This window comes from Anser anser (genome assembly GCF_964211835.1).
Source record: "Anser anser genome assembly, chromosome: 15".
Taxonomy (NCBI): domain Eukaryota; kingdom Metazoa; phylum Chordata; class Aves; order Anseriformes; family Anatidae; genus Anser; species Anser anser.
Window position 1 is genome coordinate 8350726 of NC_139736.1, and position 21107 is coordinate 8371832.

At 41.3% G+C, this 21107-nt stretch overlaps 3 protein-coding genes across 6 annotated transcripts in view; 1 reads left to right on the forward strand and 2 right to left on the reverse strand.

Annotated features, from left to right (window-relative positions):
• Positions 1-563: 563 nt before the first annotated feature.
• On the reverse strand, positions 564-19908 carry REXO5 (RNA exonuclease 5). Of its 4 annotated transcripts, XM_083800446.1 has the most exons (20): positions 14715-14838; positions 14069-14106; positions 13536-13657; positions 12520-12646; positions 11557-11644; positions 10256-10405; positions 10013-10101; positions 9092-9207; positions 8110-8248; positions 7476-7570; positions 6571-6673; positions 5971-6107; positions 5539-5647; positions 5087-5197; positions 4821-4958; positions 4203-4295; positions 3502-3721; positions 2903-3096; positions 2175-2284; positions 564-775 (listed from the first exon to the last, which is right to left on the reverse strand). In XM_083800446.1, exons 4-20 carry the CDS (start codon positions 12583-12585, stop codon positions 706-708), a joined length of 2028 nt encoding a protein of 675 aa, XP_083656572.1. In that variant the 5' UTR covers positions 12586-12646; positions 13536-13657; positions 14069-14106; positions 14715-14838; the 3' UTR covers positions 564-705. The 4 variants fall into 4 exon arrangements, with proteins under 4 accessions (XP_083656572.1, XP_083656573.1, XP_083656571.1 ...); XM_083800447.1 differs by lacking the exons at positions 14069-14106; positions 14715-14838 and adding an exon at positions 19791-19908; XM_083800445.1 differs by lacking the exon at positions 14069-14106 and having other exon boundaries at positions 14715-14940.
• On the forward strand, positions 14099-20648 carry ERI2 (ERI1 exoribonuclease family member 2). The gene is made up of 8 exons (XM_083800451.1): positions 14099-14261; positions 15076-15209; positions 15356-15483; positions 15627-15783; positions 16474-16574; positions 17768-17849; positions 18534-18622; positions 18827-20648. Exons 1-8 carry the CDS (start codon positions 14218-14220, stop codon positions 20168-20170), a joined length of 2079 nt encoding a protein of 692 aa, XP_083656577.1. The 5' UTR covers positions 14099-14217; the 3' UTR covers positions 20171-20648.
• Positions 20643-21107, reverse strand: part of LOC310882333 (uncharacterized protein) — a 70970-nt gene continuing 70505 nt past the window's right edge. Inside the window, exon 46 of the mRNA XM_083800953.1 lies at positions 20643-21055. Coding sequence (XP_083657079.1) covers positions 20972-21055 — 84 coding nt within the window. The 3' untranslated portion in view covers positions 20643-20971. The remainder of the gene's footprint in view (positions 21056-21107) is intronic.

The window sequence follows — 21107 nt, forward strand, 5'->3', positions numbered from 1 at the left end:
TGTACTGACTGTTACAGCAGCTCTGCACCCAGCTGCCCCTGAAACCATGTGTGACGTTCACACAGGTATGTGCATCCCCTAAGAGGGTCCTTGTCCCTCCCCCTGCAGCCACTGTAGTCTTTTTTTTTTTTTAAAGGGTGATGGAGGAGGAGAAAGTGGAGACTGTCCAAGAAGGATGAATCACCCATTCCTCCTTTCCATGGACTAAGTACAGTGCTTTCCCAGAATTGTTTGAGGAGCTGGCACAGCACCTTTCCAGAGAGCCATGCAATTCCCAAGAAGAGCTTTTAACTGCTGAGCAGCTGCTGCAGGTACTACAGTATCTTGGCTTACTGGTTTGTGGCCTCCAACATTTTGCTGAACACAACCCAGCTGGTATGTCAGGCTCCTGCAAGGAAACAACTTGCTGAATTAGAGCACAGAGCAACACTGATTGGGGGTTTTTGCAAAAACAGTGCCTCTGCTTTGCCCCCAGCTCTTCCATGAGCTCTTGCCTAGGTCACTGCCAGGGAAAATGCTATACCAAGAAGGGTTAACAGAAACAGTAGTATGCTTTTAAGACGTTTTGAATACCTTTTATTTTTAGACTTTATAAAAGATATAGTGAAAGCCTATTGTTCTCATGATAAGGGGTCTTTACAGAGACATCAATATTTAAAGTAATTAAGAATATCTTAACAAAAGATTGCTTTAAAAGTTGGCAGCTTAACAAGCACTGCTCCCTCTGTCATCTTTTATTCCCATCAGACCAAGGCCAGACTGCGATCCGTGTACGCTGCAACATAAACAAGAGATGTTATTTCTGTTCAGGGTAGCGTTGATGCCCAGAAGTTAGTTGGCCTAGCAGTAAGGAGCCAGGAAGCCCATGTGTCAGCACACTGAAAAACTGCAAGGTTGGGTTGTTCTTTGTTTTTTTTTTTCCCCCAGCCAACCATGAGTCATCATTATTTTAAACAAGAAGCCTGCTCTGACCTATCAGTCCTCTGGGAAACAGTAATTTGGGATCCTCACTTGGCAAGAAACCTCTTCCAGGCCTGGGAAGGTGCAACCCTTTTTCCCAAACTGTCCCAGACATGGCTGAGTTACGCTGAAGCAGTAGTTGATACCACCCTTATGCAAGAAAGCAGTTGTAGAGGGCTACATGCAATCAGCATTTGTCTAATGAGGGAAGAAATGCTGCTGCCTCATTTTGCATGCTATTATTCTTTGGTGTGATGGGAAACCAGCTAAATGCTGTTAAGGAAAAAAAAAATAAGGTTACCAACAACTGCCCAGTTAGAGCAGGCCATGCCAAGAGCAGGCTTTGGCACATACCCTTGCTGAAAGGGTTTGTCACAGGCACTGAGCCTAAGCAGCCTCTGGGCTTGGGATGCCTCCCCCCTGCAGGGACAGCGGTCACGAAGATAATACAGCATCAGGCGTCCTCTCCTCGGGAAGCTTTGCAGGTAAGAGGGGGGAGCTGGGCCTGGCTGCGTAGCCTGACAAAAGAGCTGCTGCTCTGGCTCCCTGCTTCTATAGCAGGGCCTGGCTCGTGTCTCCCCAAAGGCCTGGTGCCCCTTGTGTTGAAGATGAACTTCAAAAAGGCAGGGGTAGACATGACCCTTGTCTGGCTGGCTGAAGAGCAACGCTGAACAAACTGAGAGAAGACCGCTGAAATAAGAATGTATTCAGTAACTAAGGCCTTGCCTGGGAAAGATTCAATTTTCTTGTTAATAATTAAACAAGGAATGGCTATCCATGGCACTTCGGGCCCTTGGGAAATAAAGGGAGCCTACCCCCTGTGGAAGCATCCCTGCTATTACCCCTGAGGCCCAACACAACAACTTGCTCTTTCCTATGAAAGCATGGCAGGGTTTTTTTTTTTTCCCTCTTTCCCAAATCATGCTTTCATGTCCCTGACAGAAGAATGGAGTGAACCTGGATCCCTGAGCCATACTAAGGATGAAGCATGTAAGGCAGGGTACCACAAGACAACTGGTAGATGGTGCGGGGGAAGGAAGAGGGAGGGGTATGATTTTCTTTGGTTAACAAAATAACTTGACCCCATATAAAACACTACCAACAAATAGTAGAGCTTCTGAAGTGTGTTTCTCTCCATCCTTAAATGTCTTTTCTGCGAGGATGCTGCAGCGAGGGAAAGGAGAGGACTCCTAGCAAGACAAGGGGCAAGTTACCTGTTTGTTCCAGGAAAGAGAACAACGCACAAGGTATTCTTCTGCAGACTTCTATAAAGCTTTTTTATAATCTGGTCCAACTTCTTCACCTTTTTCCTTAGATCCTGCTCCTGTGTAACAGAATACAAGCCTTGAAATCCCCCGTTCTGCTGCAGATATGTCACAATCACATCTAAAAGTGTTTATGCGGTGACTCACCCTGGAGCCCTGTCAGGGATGAAAGGGGCGATTCTGTTTCTGGCTAGCATTGGGAAGGGCAACAGCCCCTCTGCAGGGAGAGCACACACCCTACTCACGGGGCACTGCAGCTTCCTCCAGTAAAAATGTGAGCTGCACCTAGATCTGTTCTTTCCGGTAGGCTACACAACTTGTTGTCTCTCTCCAACTTCCATACCCCTTCCTATACCTGTGCATTGCTCAGCGTGCTCTCAGGTGGGAGGCTGCAGTTCCTCTCTAGGGAACTCATTGTTCCATATGCCTGGGCTGTTTTTAGTTATACTGTACCCCACTAATGCCACGTTATCTCCTGGGATCTTACGTCTCCAAGCTGTCTTATGAAAACTGAGCCATGGCAGCCTCTGCACCAGCAGAAGATCCTACTGCTACATCCAGCTCTGTACCTAAGCCTCCTCCCAGTGACCACCTCTGGTTCCCAGGGCAGCACGCAGTTCAATGCCATTAACCTCGCTAACAAACTGCAACAAACACCAGCCTAGCCTTAAACTCACAGAGTCAGGTAGAGGTGCCGTCTTCTCACATAAGCTGTTTCCTACTTGCTTCTCCCTGCTGTGATTCATTTGCCAAATCCATCTCCAGAGGTGACCTGAAGCAAGCGCCTTCCTACTTCTTAACTTGCTGCCCTTCACAGCCCAGCTGTTTATAACTTCAAGGGCATCCACAGCACTTTGTGATGTCTGGAATTCTGAAAAAGAATGAGAAAGGGATCACCCTTTGCCAGTTATGTTGCCCTGTTCTTTGGCACCTGCAAGGCAGTGCTAAAAAGGTGGAGGGCTAAAGGGAAATGAGAAACTGAGATCACTGCAGTAAGCAGATGCTCATCCTGCAAACAGGTAAGTGTCAGACTAAAGAACTGCCAGTTAAATGCAAGACCACTCATCTGGCTGTTCTCCTCATTTTTTAGAGGTGATTACATGTCAGTGCAAAGCTGCACACTAGCCAGCTGTGCTTTCACCTGAGTATTTTAAATACTGTCACTTGGAGCAGACGTGAGTTTCAGTTGCTCTTGCCGTGTCACTGTGAATTTTCCAGTACTGCTGAACAAGCTTATTTGAAGGAAATAACCAGGCTGCATTGCAAAGCTACTTACTGAGGAAACAGCAGTTCCTGTGCCTTCCACTCTGGAGATCCTTTGGCAGGAACAGAGTTTCCAGGGCTTCCAGCTGGCTGAATTCTTCTTGCAAGTCTGTCTCTGTTAATGACTTCTTTAGACCCGCCACATAAATCACACCTTCATTTTCTATATCCAGTTCTAGTTCCTGTATCAGAACATCACAGTCCAGCGTTGCAGCAGAGACGGGTCTCTGAACCTGGGGTGGGTCCAACAGGAACAAACACAGCACATCAGCCAAAGCAGCTCTGTGTTCTGAGCTTCTGTTTTAAACGGTTCTGTCCAATTACCAAAATTCGGTTAGCTATTTTCCCTTCCGTGACCAATGTAATTAAGGAAGGCTAGATTAATTAGTCATGAAAGATATGTCTGTAATGCAGGACAATTAAGAATACTACGTATGTGGCATTTTAACACCCAGTTACTTGGCTCCTCATTTTTAAGACACAGTTGCCAGGTCAGAATGCTTTCTGACCCCCTTCTGCTGGCAGATGGGAAAGAAAGAGGGCAACAGCCATCTCCTTTCTGCCAGCGGCCCTAAATTGTCTAGGGACAGGGAGATGGCAACAGCACAGCCAGCCAGGGTTTGCCCAGACTCTATGTAGGCATTAAGAAGTGACATATTAGCCAGTATTCCTGTGCTACATGTAACTTGGGCTTTTGCTATTTACTTTGTTTACCTTAATGCAGGATCCTGCTACCTCAGCTCCATCTAGGCTTTCCACAGCAAGCTGAGCAGCTTCCAGCACTTCATATTGGACACAGACGTAGGGCTTGAAACAAGATAATACACTTCAGGTTTATGAATAATACACATTAGCCCTCCCCCTTTACAACTCAGGTCTCAATAAGTTGTGTGTTTTTTTGTTGTTTTTTTTTTTTTTTTTAAATAGGTTATAAAAAGGTGTGGGTTGGTAATACAGGTAACACTCCATATACTGTAGCTGTTTAAAAAACCTTCAATTAACTTGGTAATTATTAGCAACCTTGTTTTGTCACTAAAGACCTTAGCATATCAATGCTCTTGAAAGGAACAAAAATCATCTCGGTTTCACCAGTACTCAGTTAAAGCTCTCTAGCTTGAGCAGCACTTATGTCACATCAGCTGTGCTTATTCTTGTTGCTGCGTGCAGCAGCTTTTATACATGCTGAATTGTTGTAGCTCATGACCAAACAGCCAGAGGAAAAAAACAAAGGCAAAAGAAAGGTATTTAAGTGGTTCTCATCCACATCTATCCTAGAGATTACTCAGGACTTCACTGCCTGTCAACAAGCTGAATGCTTTGAGTGCCCCTCACCTGGTATGTTTCCGTTACCACTGTCAGAGACTGGATTGGCCCACACCTCCCAAATTCTTTTTTCACAGCCTTCAGGCAAAAACTTTCTTCAAAAGGACCTGCATAGACTGTCAGCATGTCAGTCAGCTTGCTTCTCACCTGTGGGAACACAGATTAGAGAAGGAACTTCACAAAGCAAAGGAACTACTAGATGCCTCCAGATACGCCTCTTTCCAAACTGAGCAATGAAGACTAGTCTTGCTCAGGAAAAAAAAAAAAAAAGGTACCTTTTCACAAAATCCAGCAAGAAGATGAGATGCAATGTACTCTGGACCCAAACTGAACTGAATGATACTGAATGTGGAGAGGGGAACATCTTCTAAGGCTCTCTGAAGAATCTGGAAGGAAAAGAGTACACATGGCTCAAAGAGGTGCAAGATAATTCTACTGCAAAAGACCAGAAACAAAGCTCTTGAATTTAGTTCTCTACTTTAATTGTCATTATTGTCCAAGGAAGCCCTCAGGCAGAAATTCTTCTTTAGTGAGTCATGAGAGGGTGATAGGGGATCAAAGCTTATTTCTGAAATAAGAAAATGGATTTAGCTAACCTGGCATTAACACTATTGCTAATGCTACTGTCAGCCAGCTTTTTAAAATAGGACTCATCAACCCACCCCCAGAACAAGAACTTCAAACTACTTTGAAGCTTGCTTAGACCAACCCACCCAAATCCATTCACCTGTTTGTTTGAAGTGCTCATGTTACTCTGACACAGGCCAGAAGAGTCCGCTTCCTGTCTGCCCAAAAGGAGAGGTTTTTGGCCGGTCACCTGCAAGCAGTCTAAAAAACTAGCAGAGAGAAAAAAAAAGCTGTGAATCACAGTAGTTATTGATATGGTGAGTTAAAAGCATGCAAGGAAGTGCCTGTCACTGAGAAATTATACAGTTCATTAAAGAAATCTTAAAGAATATTCTTGCCCTCAAGATCAAAAGCAGCCTGGAAAATGCTTTGTGAAATTTAAGATACTATTTCTGAAAAATTTTCAGTGCTACTCTACAATTATCTGTGTCTCTCTGAAGACACTGATGGCTTCTGAAAACATAAGACACTTCTTTGATTTCACTGAGGATTCAATCAAAGGAAAAACATGCATATCTGAGAATCTTATTACCATGGTTTGGATGGATGCGGAGGATCATTCGACTGCTTCTGGACTCTACATCCTTGTGGCTGTAACGCAGATTTGTTCTGTGAGACCTCAGTCAGTCTTTCAGCTGTCAGCAGCATTTCCAAATTTAGTTCTGCTACCTTGTGGAAGGAAGATGAGTAGATGGCTTTCATCTCAGCTAATTGGAGCTAACCGAGAAGCATGTGCCTTCTCTATGAGTCACCTAGGCACATTCCACACTAGTGGAGAAAGACAGACATTCATTTCTTGCCTTATTATTTCCTGTTGTCATTTTAAGCATGCAAAACTTAGAGCATCAACCAGCATGTCCAAAACATCCTCTCCAGAAACCAACAATACAAGGGGATTCATAAAACCTGCTGAATCGCTGCCAAAACATGCAAGGTCCCTCACTTCTTTATTTAGAAAAAAAATGATAGGCACTCCTGTAGGCTGCAAGTGTCTGAATCTTTCTTCCCCCAATACCCCTCTGCAAGATCAGCCCAATTTCTCTTATAAATTGGTAAGAGGATGGGCAAGAATACTTTTTCTTCATATACACAACTTGTATATTCTGCTATTAAAGACATTAGATATAGCTACCTTTGCTGGTCCTTGCTCAATAAAGAATTGAGCCAATTCCAATGCAGCTCTTGCATCTTCTGCAGGATCATGACCAAGCTTCTGGTCACACTGGATCTCCTTCCTAGGGCATCAAAATTAGGTGTACAGGCAGGTTATCTGTTTTTCCATACTGGCCAACATCTCGTCTTTTCTAAATTGGGTCTTTTTCAGGCAAAATAGCTTTCCCCTCTCCAAAAAGGATTTCAATTCTGTGCAGCAGTATTCTTGTGAAATATTCCCCAAAGTTACTGCAAGAAACATTTTTTGCAACATTGAGCAAAACACTGTTTACAGGGTTTGACAGAAGCAGCAGTAATACTTGGTACTCCGAGGCGTGATTATTTTTAATTTTGCTTTTTCCTTGACCAATGACCCAATGCACTGGCAGGGAGGCAACCTCCAATTCAGTGAGGTTTGGAGCTACAGAGTAAATGGTGCGTGCTGGATTGCTAAGATGTGCTACGATAGCTAGTATAGTAAGGGACATGATTAAGTCAGTAAATTATACTTCCATAAGTTAGCTTTTCTTTCTAGATAACTGCAACAGATCTCATTTATGTAAGCCAGAGTTCATTTGCTGCTCTACAATTTCATATAGTGGTAGAAGTGCAGAAAAGCTAGTTTTATGGTTCACATACAAACGAGCTCATTACTGGTTGTGTCATAGCATCCCTGCTCGCTCAAAGATAAGCCAATTTATTACACTGCCTGATGTTTCAAGCACACAGTAAACTCCTCTTTATTGTCTATTTGCACAGCCTGCTCTCCTTCCTTTTGAGTTTTATCAGAAAAAAAATTTCTCATCCTACTGGTGGAAGAGCAGGACCCTATAGCCCCCATAACAGTTTCTAATGCTTCCCATAACAAAGCAAGAATAATCTTACCCTAAAACAGCTTTGGCTAGAAATTTTAGCTTAAATCTTCGACCTTCATTTCTGGCAAAAAGCAACGAAGTATCAATAACACTAGGGTGGATCATCTGGAGGAGAGAAAACATCACCAGTTTAATTTAAGAACAGCACTCACACAGAATTGGGCAGTGACTCCATTATCTGTGCCTCTACCCTTTCATTTCAGTTGCCCATTTCTCACTGACAGGTAACTGGTTCGGACAAGAGAACACGTGGGAACCATGAAACAGGCCCAAATCTCCTTTCTAAAGGTCTGTTGGGAAGACCTAGGTTGGGTTGGAATGATTATGACTCAAGCATTTGAGATTGGTTAAATTCAGTACAGGAAGGACTTCAGTTCTTCCCATGACAGAGTGATCGAAAGCACCTGGCTGAAGCAGAAAGGTAAAGCTTCTCTTGCAACCTTCCTTCCTTTTGGGTTCTGAACAGCACCTTGCAGGTTTTATAGATGTAAGGGGAGTATTTCTCTTTTAAATCCTTACAGCCATAAAGCTATTCATAATGAAAAGCAATTAACAAGTGTTCACTAATTAAAAAACATAATTGGAACTTTTAGGCCTCAAATTAATAGCAGTTTTGGGAAAAATACTCGTAGAAGCATACTCACTTGCAAAGCCTGGAGATCAGCATTTAGAGAATGACCCACCAATACTGCATCATGCGGAAGTATTTTTTTTAATCTGCTTTGTACGTCTGGCAATCTTGTTTTCACTGGAAGCAGCATTTTCCTTGTGATTCCTGAGAATCTTCAAAACAGAAGGTGGATGGAGTACAAGCAGTGCATTAGCAACAGCACTTACTGGAGAACATTACAAGCAGGGTATGTAGAAAAAGAACCCAGTGTAACTAATGACAGAATGCAATTTACTGGTTCCTCTATAAGTGCATTCCAACATAAGAGGACATACTGCACAAATATTAAGCTGCTGCAGCTACCACATCTGTTTCAAAAGTTTGTTCTCTCTCACGCATAACTTAAAGTGATGCAGTTCTTAGCACCAGATAGCACAGGTAAGGAAATATTGTAAAGCTGACATGGAAGGAAATGCTTCCAAGTAACCTGAGGGAATTGGCACTTCACCTCCTGGATACATCCAGGCAAAGTCTTGGAGAAGACGTGGCTTGAATTTTGCCTTCTTTTATTATAATACTAAGCCCAGCCCTAGAGCTCTAAGTGAGCTGATGACCTGCACTGTTCATTTTCTACAGATGAGCAAACTTAGCTACAGAGCAGAGACCCAGACTGCAATCCCGTACTCTTACTCACCCTGTATCCGATTTTATATCCGGCAGTAAAGAGTAACCTGTACTGTGTATCATTAACCTGTAACAGAACTTTTCCTAGAACACTGCAGAATGATAATGCTTCTGTCTAGACATTGGGGCACTGCACAGCAGGGAGTGCATACATAACATTGGTTATTCTACCCACAAAGCACAAACTGGATTCTTAACACCAAGTAAAATACAGTAGACATCGGCGAGTAGACAAGTGTACAGACCAAAGTTTTCTGAAAGGTCCTGTGTTACAGGCTTGATTTGAAAGGCTTGTAGCTCTTGAAGAGATAAGAAACTTCAGTACGAGTCACCTGGTGCGGTAGTTCACTATTGTGCTTTCAGGTTTGACTAGTTCATTCAAGAGGCATTGACCCTGTGCATCCACCAAAGAGACACGAGTGACTTCATTCCCCCTTGCAGTCAGGCACTGTCAGGAAACAGCAGAGGCAGCTTTTGAATCAGCACAATGCTGCCATTCAACAACCTTAACTGAGATCTGCTTTGGCTACAGCCAACATCACTGCTAAGGAGTTGCTTTACTTAGAGATCTACCAGTTATAGCTTGCTTTATGTAGCACGCTTCATTTGAATTGTTAAATGCCCACCATAAACACAGCAAACATGCAGGCAAGCACAACACAAAGAAAGGCTTTACAAAGAAGTGCTGATTTCACAGAATCAGGTTGTACTCTGCACTGCAGGGCTGCAACTGACAGCACCATCACCAGAGAAGATAAATGTAATTTAAAAGTAGAGCCCAGATCGCATCGTTAGTCACTCAATGCTGATGCCGACTGGGCATCTCTGCAAGGCCAGAACTGCACTAAGAGAGGAATCCTTACCACAACATGCTGCTGGAAGAACTGGGATGGCTAAAGGGGTAGCAGAGAGACATCTCTGCATTCCCAAACTTTGGGGAGGGCTGGGAAAAAGAATTGTTAAAAAAATAAAGTCTCAGGAGTTACTGCAGCATTGGAGATAGACCTGGCAGTTCCAGATGCTGTTCTGAAAACCACCACGTAACTGAGCTCTCTGGTGCACTGCTCAGGAAGGACTTTGAGCCCTTCCTGTGGTTGTATTAACACTGGTACCATCACTGAAGGGACTGGCAGCAGATATTAATACATCAGAAGGGGTTTAATAAATACCCAGGGTGCCTGGCTCATTTTGGAATAGCTGCTTGAAGCTTGATTGCTTGACTATGCTTTGTAAGGTCACGTGTTTATTTTTACCATTTCACAATCCAGACCAAAGAGGGGGCTGCTGTCTGTCCTCTGCTGATCACACTCTGTATGCACATAACCCTTACAGCCAGGGGAGCCTAAAACGAAAAGACACCTGTGAACAAGACACAGACCTCTCTCTTCTAATAGTCATTATGTATCTTATATGACCAAACATATCATTAACTGGCAAAATTAAAAACAGACAAAAACCAAACCAACCCAACCAACCAAAAACTTCAGAAAACTGACCTTTCAGGGGATAATCATTTTTTTTCAGCTCTTTTGAAGTTAGAATGTACCTAGTAAGGCCTTGTTTTGATTCTCCGTATTTCCGGATGATGGGATCACATTGCAAGTCTGAGTTTTTAGGAATACATCCACTGCTAGTGGAAATCAAGCCTGTAACGTACAAAATCACCTGTCAAATTCAGATAGCTCTCCTTACTTGCAGTTTTCTGCATTAGTACGCACATTAAGAGGTTACACCATATCACAATAAAACACTACGTGGAACAATAAGCTGTATATACATATATATATATAAGGATAAATGATATATGCTGACATGTGACAGGGTACTTGAATCCTGCTCCCAGCTCAGCTACTGACAGCTGATTGTGAGCAAGTCACATCACAAGTCTGTCTCACATTCCTTTCAGTAAGAGAGAACGCTTTCCTCATAAGCATGACAGCATAGTCATCTGTTACCTCATGTAAGCTGTAAAAGAAGTACTTTTTATCTACTTTCCGTGTGAAATTCTTTCCCCAAAGTATTATTAGGAGAAAATGCACTCTGTGGCTCAAAAAGAAGCAAGCATTGAACTGACACCAGAATCCACAGCTGTATAAACTCTAACTATTTTGTAGGTGATTCTCTGCAGATTGCACTTAAAGAAAAATATACCTGACATCTCAGATCTGTGACTGTGCAGTAGGTTTACAGTCAGGATGCTAGAGGACTTTGTCAATACATTGAAAGCAACAGCTGTTCATTCTCCCATTTAGGACTGGAATTCAAGATTCTTTGTTACACTTCTAACAATTTCAGTGAAGTTCTCATGGTAGTCTCTTGCGGGTTTTGTACAAGCCCGTTGGATTACAATCACCTCTATAAAGAGTGTAAAAATAGGAGATCAGTTGTCAACATACCTGTTCTTTACCTTGATTTGCAGCTCAGTATAACAAAAGAAAACTACGAACAAATGAGTAAGTACTTAGCTTGAATCTAATTTCTATCTGTGTATCTATTATTAGACATATGTTACAATAAAACAATCACAAAATGGGTAATGAAGCATCAGAATTTTGGATTAAACTTACTAAAAAAAAAATCTGTTCTTTTTACATTTACTTGTGACAATGAGCCCAACAGAGAGTTACTGAACTAGTTAGGGGAACTAGCCTTTTGGCATAAGCTATTATACTTGTTTCTTTGTAAACAAGTTCACCATAGCAGCAAGCTGGGATTGCACAGCATGCAAAGCTATTAAATTACCCTTGAAAGTGAATCACTGTGACTGAAACGGATGATGCAAAGCCAAGCAAGATACCTTGTGCATTGTTTTGAGGTTTCATGTTTGCTCCTTCTCCATACAGGTTGGCTAGGAAGCTAGCTGAAGAAGGTGGTAATGTAAATCTCTGGAGAGAAAAAAAAAAAAAAAAAAAAGACGTTTTAGGAACTTTGAATCATAGCAGAAACATCAAGCATATAAGATGCCTTTTTATCCCCAAAGCAATAAAATTTAGAGAAAGATGGTTAAAAAAAAGTAGCAGAAGTATGTTGGGCATTTTCTTAGGAAAACAAAACAAGACACAAACCAAACATCTTATGATGATGCACACTATAGAATTCTTTGTACTAAGGAAAGATTTGCCTTCCCAGATATGACTGAGAATGCAAGTTTCAGACTTTCATTGATAGAAACTAAAGCAGTTCCAGACTTTCCAGTTAAGCCGTCATTTTGCGTTTGCTGCAGTTCAGAGAGAATTCTCTGGAAGTCCCAATCAAAGCACTTCTTTCTTCCTTCAAAAACGTTGCTTGTAGCTCAGAAAATTAAAGTAGTTATTTTAATAATCCTTTTGGGAAATGGGAGAAGTTTGATATAAAGTGTAAATTGTCAGAGTGAGATTTTTCAACCAGTGGGAATAGCATAACTCTGTTGAGATTCTCCTTACTCATACCTTAAAGTAAATTTCAAATCAACTGAGGTATTTTCAATCTCCCAGGCATCCTGAAGATGTTGGAAGTATAGAGGGCTGAAACACCAATGTATGCACATTTCACCTGGTAAGGCTTCAAAGACTTAAGTCTTGAAAATCTGTTTCCAATATTAAATCCCTGGCCTTTGTTCTGAGCTTACAAAGGCCACAAACAGATCCTCTCATTGCTTTGGGAGTCAAAGACAGACTCTTCCTATTGGAAAGACAATAATTTCACTGCAGCATTAATCACTGGGACATGCTTTAAGGATTGCAGGAATTTTAGTAGACATCAATATAGCTTGGGGACTTACATGCTGGAACACTTTTCTGAGGTGTTTGAACTGTAAATAGAATTTGTAGAAATGGAGTTGGCTCATCTCATGTAGAACAATAACCACAACCCCAGCCAGGTGGCTTTGGTGATAAATATGGCACCAGCTGCAATTAAAAAAAAAACAAAGAAATCAAAGCAAAACAATCATCAAGCACTCTTAAAAACAAACTTGGCACCAACCCAGCTTTTAGGTCAGTCAACGGCAAAGTGCCAAGTGACTTCAATGAGAAGAGGCTTTTAAAGCTTATCTCAACCAGCCACATATACCTAGAAGCAACATAACATGAGAGACAGAAAGGATGAATTGTAGCAAAATTCTGCTGCAGTACTATTTCAAGTCATAACTTACCCATCTCATTTATATGCATCAGAATAGGAATACATACAAGTAACTTCAGCTGTAATGATGCAGTCTAGTCAATCAAACTGAAGAATGAAATCACTTCATCAAAATGAAAGTTTCACAAAATCATTTTCTCTTTGACAGTAAAAATCCAAAGTGGAGCATTTTTACCTTTAGCTTTATTGCCAGATTTATTACATTTCACCATATTTACGCCATCCGAGGTTATATACACTCCTGAGCCTCCCACTTCCATTGCTGAGAAACTGCCCCAAAAAAGGGCAGTGATTAAAATGTCTTTCCCAAAACACTCTAGAGAAAACATTTCAATTATATCTGTCATGAAACGTTTTGCGTTAGTATTTTAACATCATTTTATTCCTCAATGTGTGAAGCTTCTGTACAACAAAATTGTTTAGTTTTTGGTAACTGCATGAAGCAAAGTTATGAAATGGTAGAATTTTTATCAGAGGAGAAATTCTGGTCTCTGGCCAAGTCTAACAAGAACCATATCTACACAATGCAGTCTGTCATTATGGGATCTGTGCTGCAAGGATTCTAAAACAAATGTTGCCTATGCTTTTAGGTAGGTTTTCACAGCATATGAGGACATAAGACAGGGTTGACTCCCAAATATGAAGGTGTTATACCTGGGCTGCGTGGCATTGTGGCATTTTCCCAAAGCTGCATACTTTAACAACTCATAAACCTGGTCATGGCTGATTTCACAGTCCTCACCAAATAAAGCTGCAGACAAGTGAGATGACTTTTCCTGCAAAAAGGAAAAGGCCAGTAAAGAAAGTTTCATGTGATCACACAAGTTTACAGAAAATGAAGTCAATTATACAGTAAAAGGAAATCATTTACCACTTGGGTGCAATCAACTACACGTAAAATAACTCTTCCATTCAATATGGACAAAAAGTTTCTTTCCAGATCACACTTCAATATAAATTTACTCTCAGTGTTTCAGTAACCCAGGTCCTCTAACTTTACAGATGTATTTTGTAACGATGAACATGTGAAGACATACATACTAAGGAGACTTAAGGTTACTTAATTTGCAAACATGATGTGCTACAGTCTCAACCCATTCACCCGCTTGCTGCTGTAGAGCTTTGGGCATTTATACAAGCGTTATATGTAGCCACTTGTTTTGTTGAAACCCATTTACTTCATTTACACTGTGTCATCTGCTTTGGTGGATGGATCTGCTGGCCTCTGCAGGAAAAAGAATGTTTCATTAACATGCAAGGAAGATACAGGAAAAAAGCATCAGACTAGATGCGATGAAATGAATGCTACCACACAACTCTGCACAACAGCTCTTTAATGATTCTAAAATCAAGAATTCTCCCAAGCTACTCAGCAAGCAGGTACGCTATTTTGGAGGCCTCTGCTGCCCATCTGCCCTGTTCCAATAGTGCTCTTTAGGCCTGTAAGTTTTTACGGATGTTCTTTTTTACCTAATGAAAAGACATCACGGCATACTGATGTCATAGCTGAAAAGAAAAAAAGCAGAAAAAAACCACAAACAAGCAGACAACACTACAGATCGAATCCCGCAGGGGGCTTATTCGGGCAGCTGCCTCGCTACCAGACAGTGTTTTCCCCAGCACGCTAACGAGCCTCGTGCTCGTTAGCTGTGGCAGAGCCTACCCCCCTGGGCTGGGCTGGTGCAATTTAAGGCCGTAGGTTAGAAGTTAAACAGAGGTGCCAGCCTCTGAGGCTCGAGCGGTCAAACCCCCGCTAGGAACAACTCGCGACACCATGGCCCTCAGCCTCTCGCTCCTCACGCCGACCCGGGGTTCCCCCCCCCGGCCGCCCACCTTCGCCTTGTGCCGGCCGCCCCGCTCCGTCCTGCTCCTCTTCCGAGCTGCCCCCAACCCCTCCGCGGCGCCGCCGGCCTCAGCGGGCCTCTTGCAGGCGTTCCCGCTGCCGGCCATGGCTCCGCTCCGGGCCGCGGGAGGTTTCCTCAGGGCCGGCCCCGCTCCGCCCCGCCCCGCCCGCTGCTCGGCGGGAAGCTCGAAATGGCGGCCGGCGGCCGGCGCTGAGGCGGGGATGGCCACCAAGCGCCTGGCCAGGTGCGGGCCGTCGGGCTGGGCACTGGGGAGCGCCCCGAGGGGGCTAGGAGGGGAGGCCGGGAGCGGGGCGAGGCGGGTGCTGAGGAGAGCCCGGTGCCGCCCGCAGGCAGCTGGGGCTGGCGAGGAGCAGCGGGCGGGCGCGGAGCGGAGCGGCGGCGGCGCAGCGCTTCGGGCACCTGGTGGTCGTGGACCTGGAGGCCACCTGCTGGCGGGGCGAGCGGCGCCACAGCCCCGAGATCAGTGAGTGGCGGCCCGCCGGGTCCTTGGCGCCGTGTTTGCCCTCCCCTGACGGCTCAGCCCGCGTTTAAGCGGACGGAATAACCTCTGTGAGCAGCTTTAACCTTTCTGGCCCTTTTTTCCCCCACCTCGTTTTGGTTTTGTCGCAGTTGAATTTCCAGCAGTCCTGCTAAACACTGCCACAGGAGAGATCGAAGCTGAGTTCCACACCTATGTCCAGCCCCAAGAGCATCCTGTGCTCTCCGAGTTCTGTACGGAACTGACCGGCATAACGCAGGTATAGTGCCGTTTAGTATGAAGTTAGAATTGCTACTTACTACTATTTTATGGAGACCTTTAAAGAGGGCTAAGGAGAAATAAGCCTCAAATAAATTTCAGTCCATATTAACACATACATATTTCTTCTTCTCTTTCATAAAGAATCAAGTCGATGAAGGGGTCCCTCTAAACATCTGTTTATCGCAGTTTTTGAAATGGATTCAAAAGATACAACAGGAGAAGAAAATTGTATTCAGTTCAGATATTCTAAATAATTCTACTTCAGAAGCAAAACCAGGTACTTTTGTCACTTGGACAGGTAGGTAAAAGTTTCATTTGATTTTTCTGCAAATTAATACCCATTAAAACTGAACATTTGGTGGTGCTAGTAAGATTGCATCTTCACTGCTAGGGAGTCAAAATCCTGTTAAATATTAGGGACGTGATATTGGGTAAGACTGAAAATATGAATACTGTTGAATTCTGACTTGTTCACTGCATATTTGTCTCTAGGGTTATCGCATTTTTCTGCTTTACATAGACTGCAATGTGTTGCCATTCTCAACAAGTGCAAATGATTTAGTGAGGTCTCCAAGATATTTATGCATCACAAAGTCAATGTTCACTAAGAACACGCGCTCACTTGTCGTCTTATCCCATTGCAGCAACTTAAGTGCTTTTCATGTCCAAAGGCTTCATGTGTCCTGTACGCATCTGTACAGGATGTTACTAGTACGTTGATTCATCTCTTTATGTAGGTTTTTAAGGCACGCTTAGGACAGCGATGGAAGTACAGCAGTACTGGTGACCTGCCCAATTAAATGTCTGTGCTCTGTATCTGGAGTTATCATGCAAACGGTTGCGTTTTTTCTTGCTGAAATTTTTTGTGGTTTTTTTTTGTTGTTGTTTTGTAACCTCTAGTTCATTGAGATGAGAAAGGCCTAATTGGAAGGCATCAGGACTAAAAAAATATAATAAATCCTTATTTGTTTTTGCTTTTTCTGTGCAGACTGGGACCTGGGTGTGTGCTTGCAGTATGAGTGTAAAAGGAAGCAGTTGCGAAAACCTGACATCTTAAATTCCTGGATTGATCTCAAAGCAACATATAAGGTGAGAAAAATCATTAGACTGAAACGCTTATACCCATGTTACCATCTCAAAGGCCAAGTATATCTAAACTAATAATGTATGTTCCAGCGTCTAGTTACCCCTTTGTTTTCTTTCTGTGTTATCACTCAATAACAAATTGCATGCTCTAGAATAGCGTGAATTTTAACAGAGTCTTAATGCTTGGAAAAGTATTGAGTGTTTCTGTTACATAAATGAATGATAATCCCAGAACATTTTTTTGAGCTGCTCTTCCTTTGCTGACATCTTTTGCTCTGATTGCTGCCTTAACTCCTGTTTTTCCTATGCTCTCCTTACTGCTTTACACTGCTGCATGGAAAATAGTGATCCTCATCTGTTTAGAAGGTACATATGGATATAGTATGGGAATTAAATATATACATATATATACACACTTTGACCAGAAAGTATATTCTGAACAGCATTAGTAATACTGGAAAATGAATATATATATATATATATATATATATATACGTATATAAAAATGAATTTATACTGAGAAGATGAAAGGCTTTGTGTATGTGTGTGTGTTTGTGGTGGTGGGATTTTTTTGGCTTGTTTTTTCATAGTCTACGTGGCAAAGAGTTCTGCCTTAGGGACTAATGGCACCTGGGTTCCCCTGTGTAGCCAGGGAAGCTTTCAAAGGTTTATCCAGGAGTCTTACCTGTCCACTGATACTTGGAGTTTAAGCAGCAGAATTAAGTCTCTAAAGATAAGCAGTGCAATTATAGGAGAAACAGGGAATATTAAGTGAGAAAAAGTACTATATTTGGCACATATATAAACTCTTTTTAATGCTTATACCTTTGCAATGTGCAATGGTTTAAATATTCAAGATAGTACTTATAATTGTATTCCCCACGGCTGTTGTTCTGTTAAAGCCTTCATCAATGTAAACTATAAAGTGCAAATGAAAATGAAATGAGGTTAGATAGAATGGATTAGTTTAAGGCTGGGAGAAGGGATTTATGGTTCTTTCCATTCTAATCTGTTACAGGGTAAGTCACATACTGAGTTATACTTATCTTCATTTTACAGTTATGATAAATATTTGATTTGCACAATGGCCTTGTGAGATGTACTATTTGTAAGGTGATATTTTTGAACTGTTTTTCACTCCACTGTGAAGGCGTTTTAAAATACTTTTTATTAACCACCTGCATGTTTTTCCCTAGGCCTTCTATAATAGAAAGCCTAAAGGACTAAATGGTGCTTTGCAGGATTTGGGGCTAACTTTTGCAGGACGGGAACATTCTGGTAAGCATGATATGATCATCCTCATTTTAATATATATACATATCTTTTATAAGACTAGATAGCTACTATTTAGCTTTAGTTAGCTAAACTAAACTAGCTAGTAATATCTACTAGTTAATACAAATCATAAATGTTACTTCCAGGCTATGCAATGTTCTGTTCAACAAAACCATCAAAGTAAGAAAAGACAGATTATTCAAAGATTAGTTTGTCATTTCTAACCTTGTGCTTTGTTTCAGAAATCTTTCCTAAAACTTTTGCCTGTATGTTGCACAAGATCAAGCTCTGGATTGCTAGGGTGCAAAAGAAAAAAGAGTGGGGGAAAGATAAGAAAACTTGATCTTCCCTGATAGGTCTGGACAGCTTATTAGTGTAAGAGAATACCAGCACAATGTGATTTTTTTAATTATTTTTTTTGACCTAGCTAATACAACTGAACCTGGATTTTGATAATTGTGGCTATATATTCAGCTGTATGGGTTGGTCCTTCAGATGTTTCAGCACAGGGGATTTTTTTTTTCTTTTTAACTTCCACTGCCCTTTTTTGAACTATATAACAGTGTCAGAATTATGTGAATCCATTTCATTTATGTAAGGTGTACCTAAATGTCACTTTTCCTCTAATAAGAACCATCCCCAGTAGTAGTTTAAAAGGAAGGCATTAATATAACCATGCTTTTGAAGGGTTGGATGATTCTCGGAATACTGCCCGTCTTGCTTGGAGGATGATTTGTGATGGATGTGTGTTGAAAATTACTAAATCTTTGGATAAGGTTAGTAACTATTTCGTATCTATCCTCCTACTTGTCTTATAGCCTGAAATACAGATGAAAGGTGAGCTATAACAAAATCAATATCTTGACTATGAATAATAATAATATCTCTAAGCTGACACACTTACTAGTTTTGTACATTGATTTCTAAAACTTCTTGGGTATTCACTCTCCAAAATCTTGTTTGATTTATGGACTCCCTAGGCATATCTGAAGAAGAATTTAATTTCTAGAACACTGAATGCAAACTTCACTGACAAGACTCCACTGGGAAGTAACAGCAAACCCGAAACATCCAGAGAGAGAACTTGTAAAACAAACTCTCTGGCAGAGAAAAACCACAACAGTATTGTGGGAATTATCATAAATTCTAAAGTACAAAATGAAGAACAGCAGACCACTTGTACCAATTCCTCTGCAGACATCCATGTTGCATCTAGCAGCAGCTTGAGGACTGACTTAAACAATCAAGCCCAAAGCTCTTTGTCAGTGTCTACTGACAGACTTCCTCTTCCTCTTGGACATGTGCAGCAATCTCACAGTAATTTATCAAGAGGCATTCAGCAAGGATTGAACAACGGGCATATTATGAGTACAACCAGATACAGCTTTCCAGTACATGGATCAGGACTAGTACTTGTCTCCACTACCATCTCCTCAGTTAACATCTCCACTGAGGATATCAGTACTAGTTCTGATTGTTTACCTCTGCTGGCTGACTGGGAAGATGTAGCTTTAATACCAGAATCTCAATCCGAACAAAAATCAGACTGTGTTGAATTTAAAGCTGGCTCAAGTATGGATATTTTAACAGTGTTTGAAGAAGAAACAATTCCAAAGCAATCAGCTGTGATGAGTTCAGATAATCAAAGTTCAGGGAAAACTGTTGTACCCGTGGAACCTCTCAAATCTATTATTTACAAAAGTCCTGATACTACTATCTATAATGTAGGAACAGTACAAGGGCAGACTTCAAATCTTTCAGCTTTTAAATTACCATCTGCAAAGGTAAATGCTATTTCATCACAATCAACATCAATGAAAAATAATTCTACTCCTTTTGAGGTTCCTAAAAGAAAGCCAACTAGTCCAAAAATGTTCCCACCAGCAAAGAAACGGTCTTTCTCTATATATAAAGAAAAAAATGCATCTTTTGATCATTCTTTACCTTTAAGAAGTTCAAACTTGTCCAAAGTGTCTCATGCCATTCTGAACTCCACAGTCAATCTGAATCAGTCTGTAACAGCTGTGAAAAATGAAAAACCAACTCCCCCTCTGTGTAACTGTGGTCGAAGAGCTAAAAGGCTGTATGTATCAAATGCTGGTCCAAATCATGGCAAAGCATTTTTTTGTTGTCCTGTTGGCAAGCATGACAGTAATAAGAAAGGTTGTGGATACTTCAAGTGGGAAAATGCCTTTCTAAAAGAGAAAACTAATGTTCTCACCCTGAATGCAGGTGCCTCAACCTCTCTTAGAACTTGCCCCAGTACTTTAGGAAATTCTTCCAACAAAAAACGTTTGTTCCTTAGGCCATCTATGAGAACTTGACATTTACTACTTTTTTTTGTCTTAATCTTTAATCGTTAGTTAACCATACTTAATATAACCAGGACAGTGTAATGATGTCGAATGTTTTCATCCCATTCTCAGAACGTGACATTGCTTGGTTAATGTGGATAAAAATTGAAATTGTTCAAGCATACAGAAATATTCATATATTATAAACTATATAATTAATGAAGTGTGAGAGAACAGAAAATACTAAATGCTAAAATTAGTATGAGCAGCTGTTATTATTTATACTGTATCATGTATTTTAAATTCTTTGCTAGTCTAGTCCTCAACACTTTAATGATGTAATTTTACTTGCACTATTTCTTCTAAATATACTTTTAGTGATTATAAGTATAACTTTGAAAATGTATTTATAAGTTGTCACACTTTTCAGAAGTGATTCTTGAAGCAAGTGTTCTTTTAAACTCTTTTTTTAATTATTTAAGTAACAATAAAGATAAAATGCCAGTGACACTTTCAAGTTTATTTAATGCATCTGTTGTACTCTTGACTACATGAGTTTTCCATTTCATTTGTATCAGTCTGTCTGCTTTTGTACTATGAGCTATTAGTGTAGCACCAGGGACAGCCGAATGCTGGGGATCAGGTAAGAATTTAGGAGTTGGACATGATGATCTTAGAGGTCTTTTCCAACCTAAATGATTCTATGAATTTATGAAAACCTAAACTAAGAAGGCCATAGTCTTTTACTCTACATTACCATGTAAATCAGCATTATCTTACTTTTGTTTAAAAACAAAAGACCTACTCTATAAAAAAAACAACAGAACTCTACTATTTTCTCCACTCCTTCTGGCGTAGTTCATTTCTTTGGATCTTCCCACTGACAGTTTTTGGCAACTGTTGAACGAACTCCATCTAATGGGAAAGGGAAGAAATTGCAATACAAAATAAGATACGCTTTACCTAA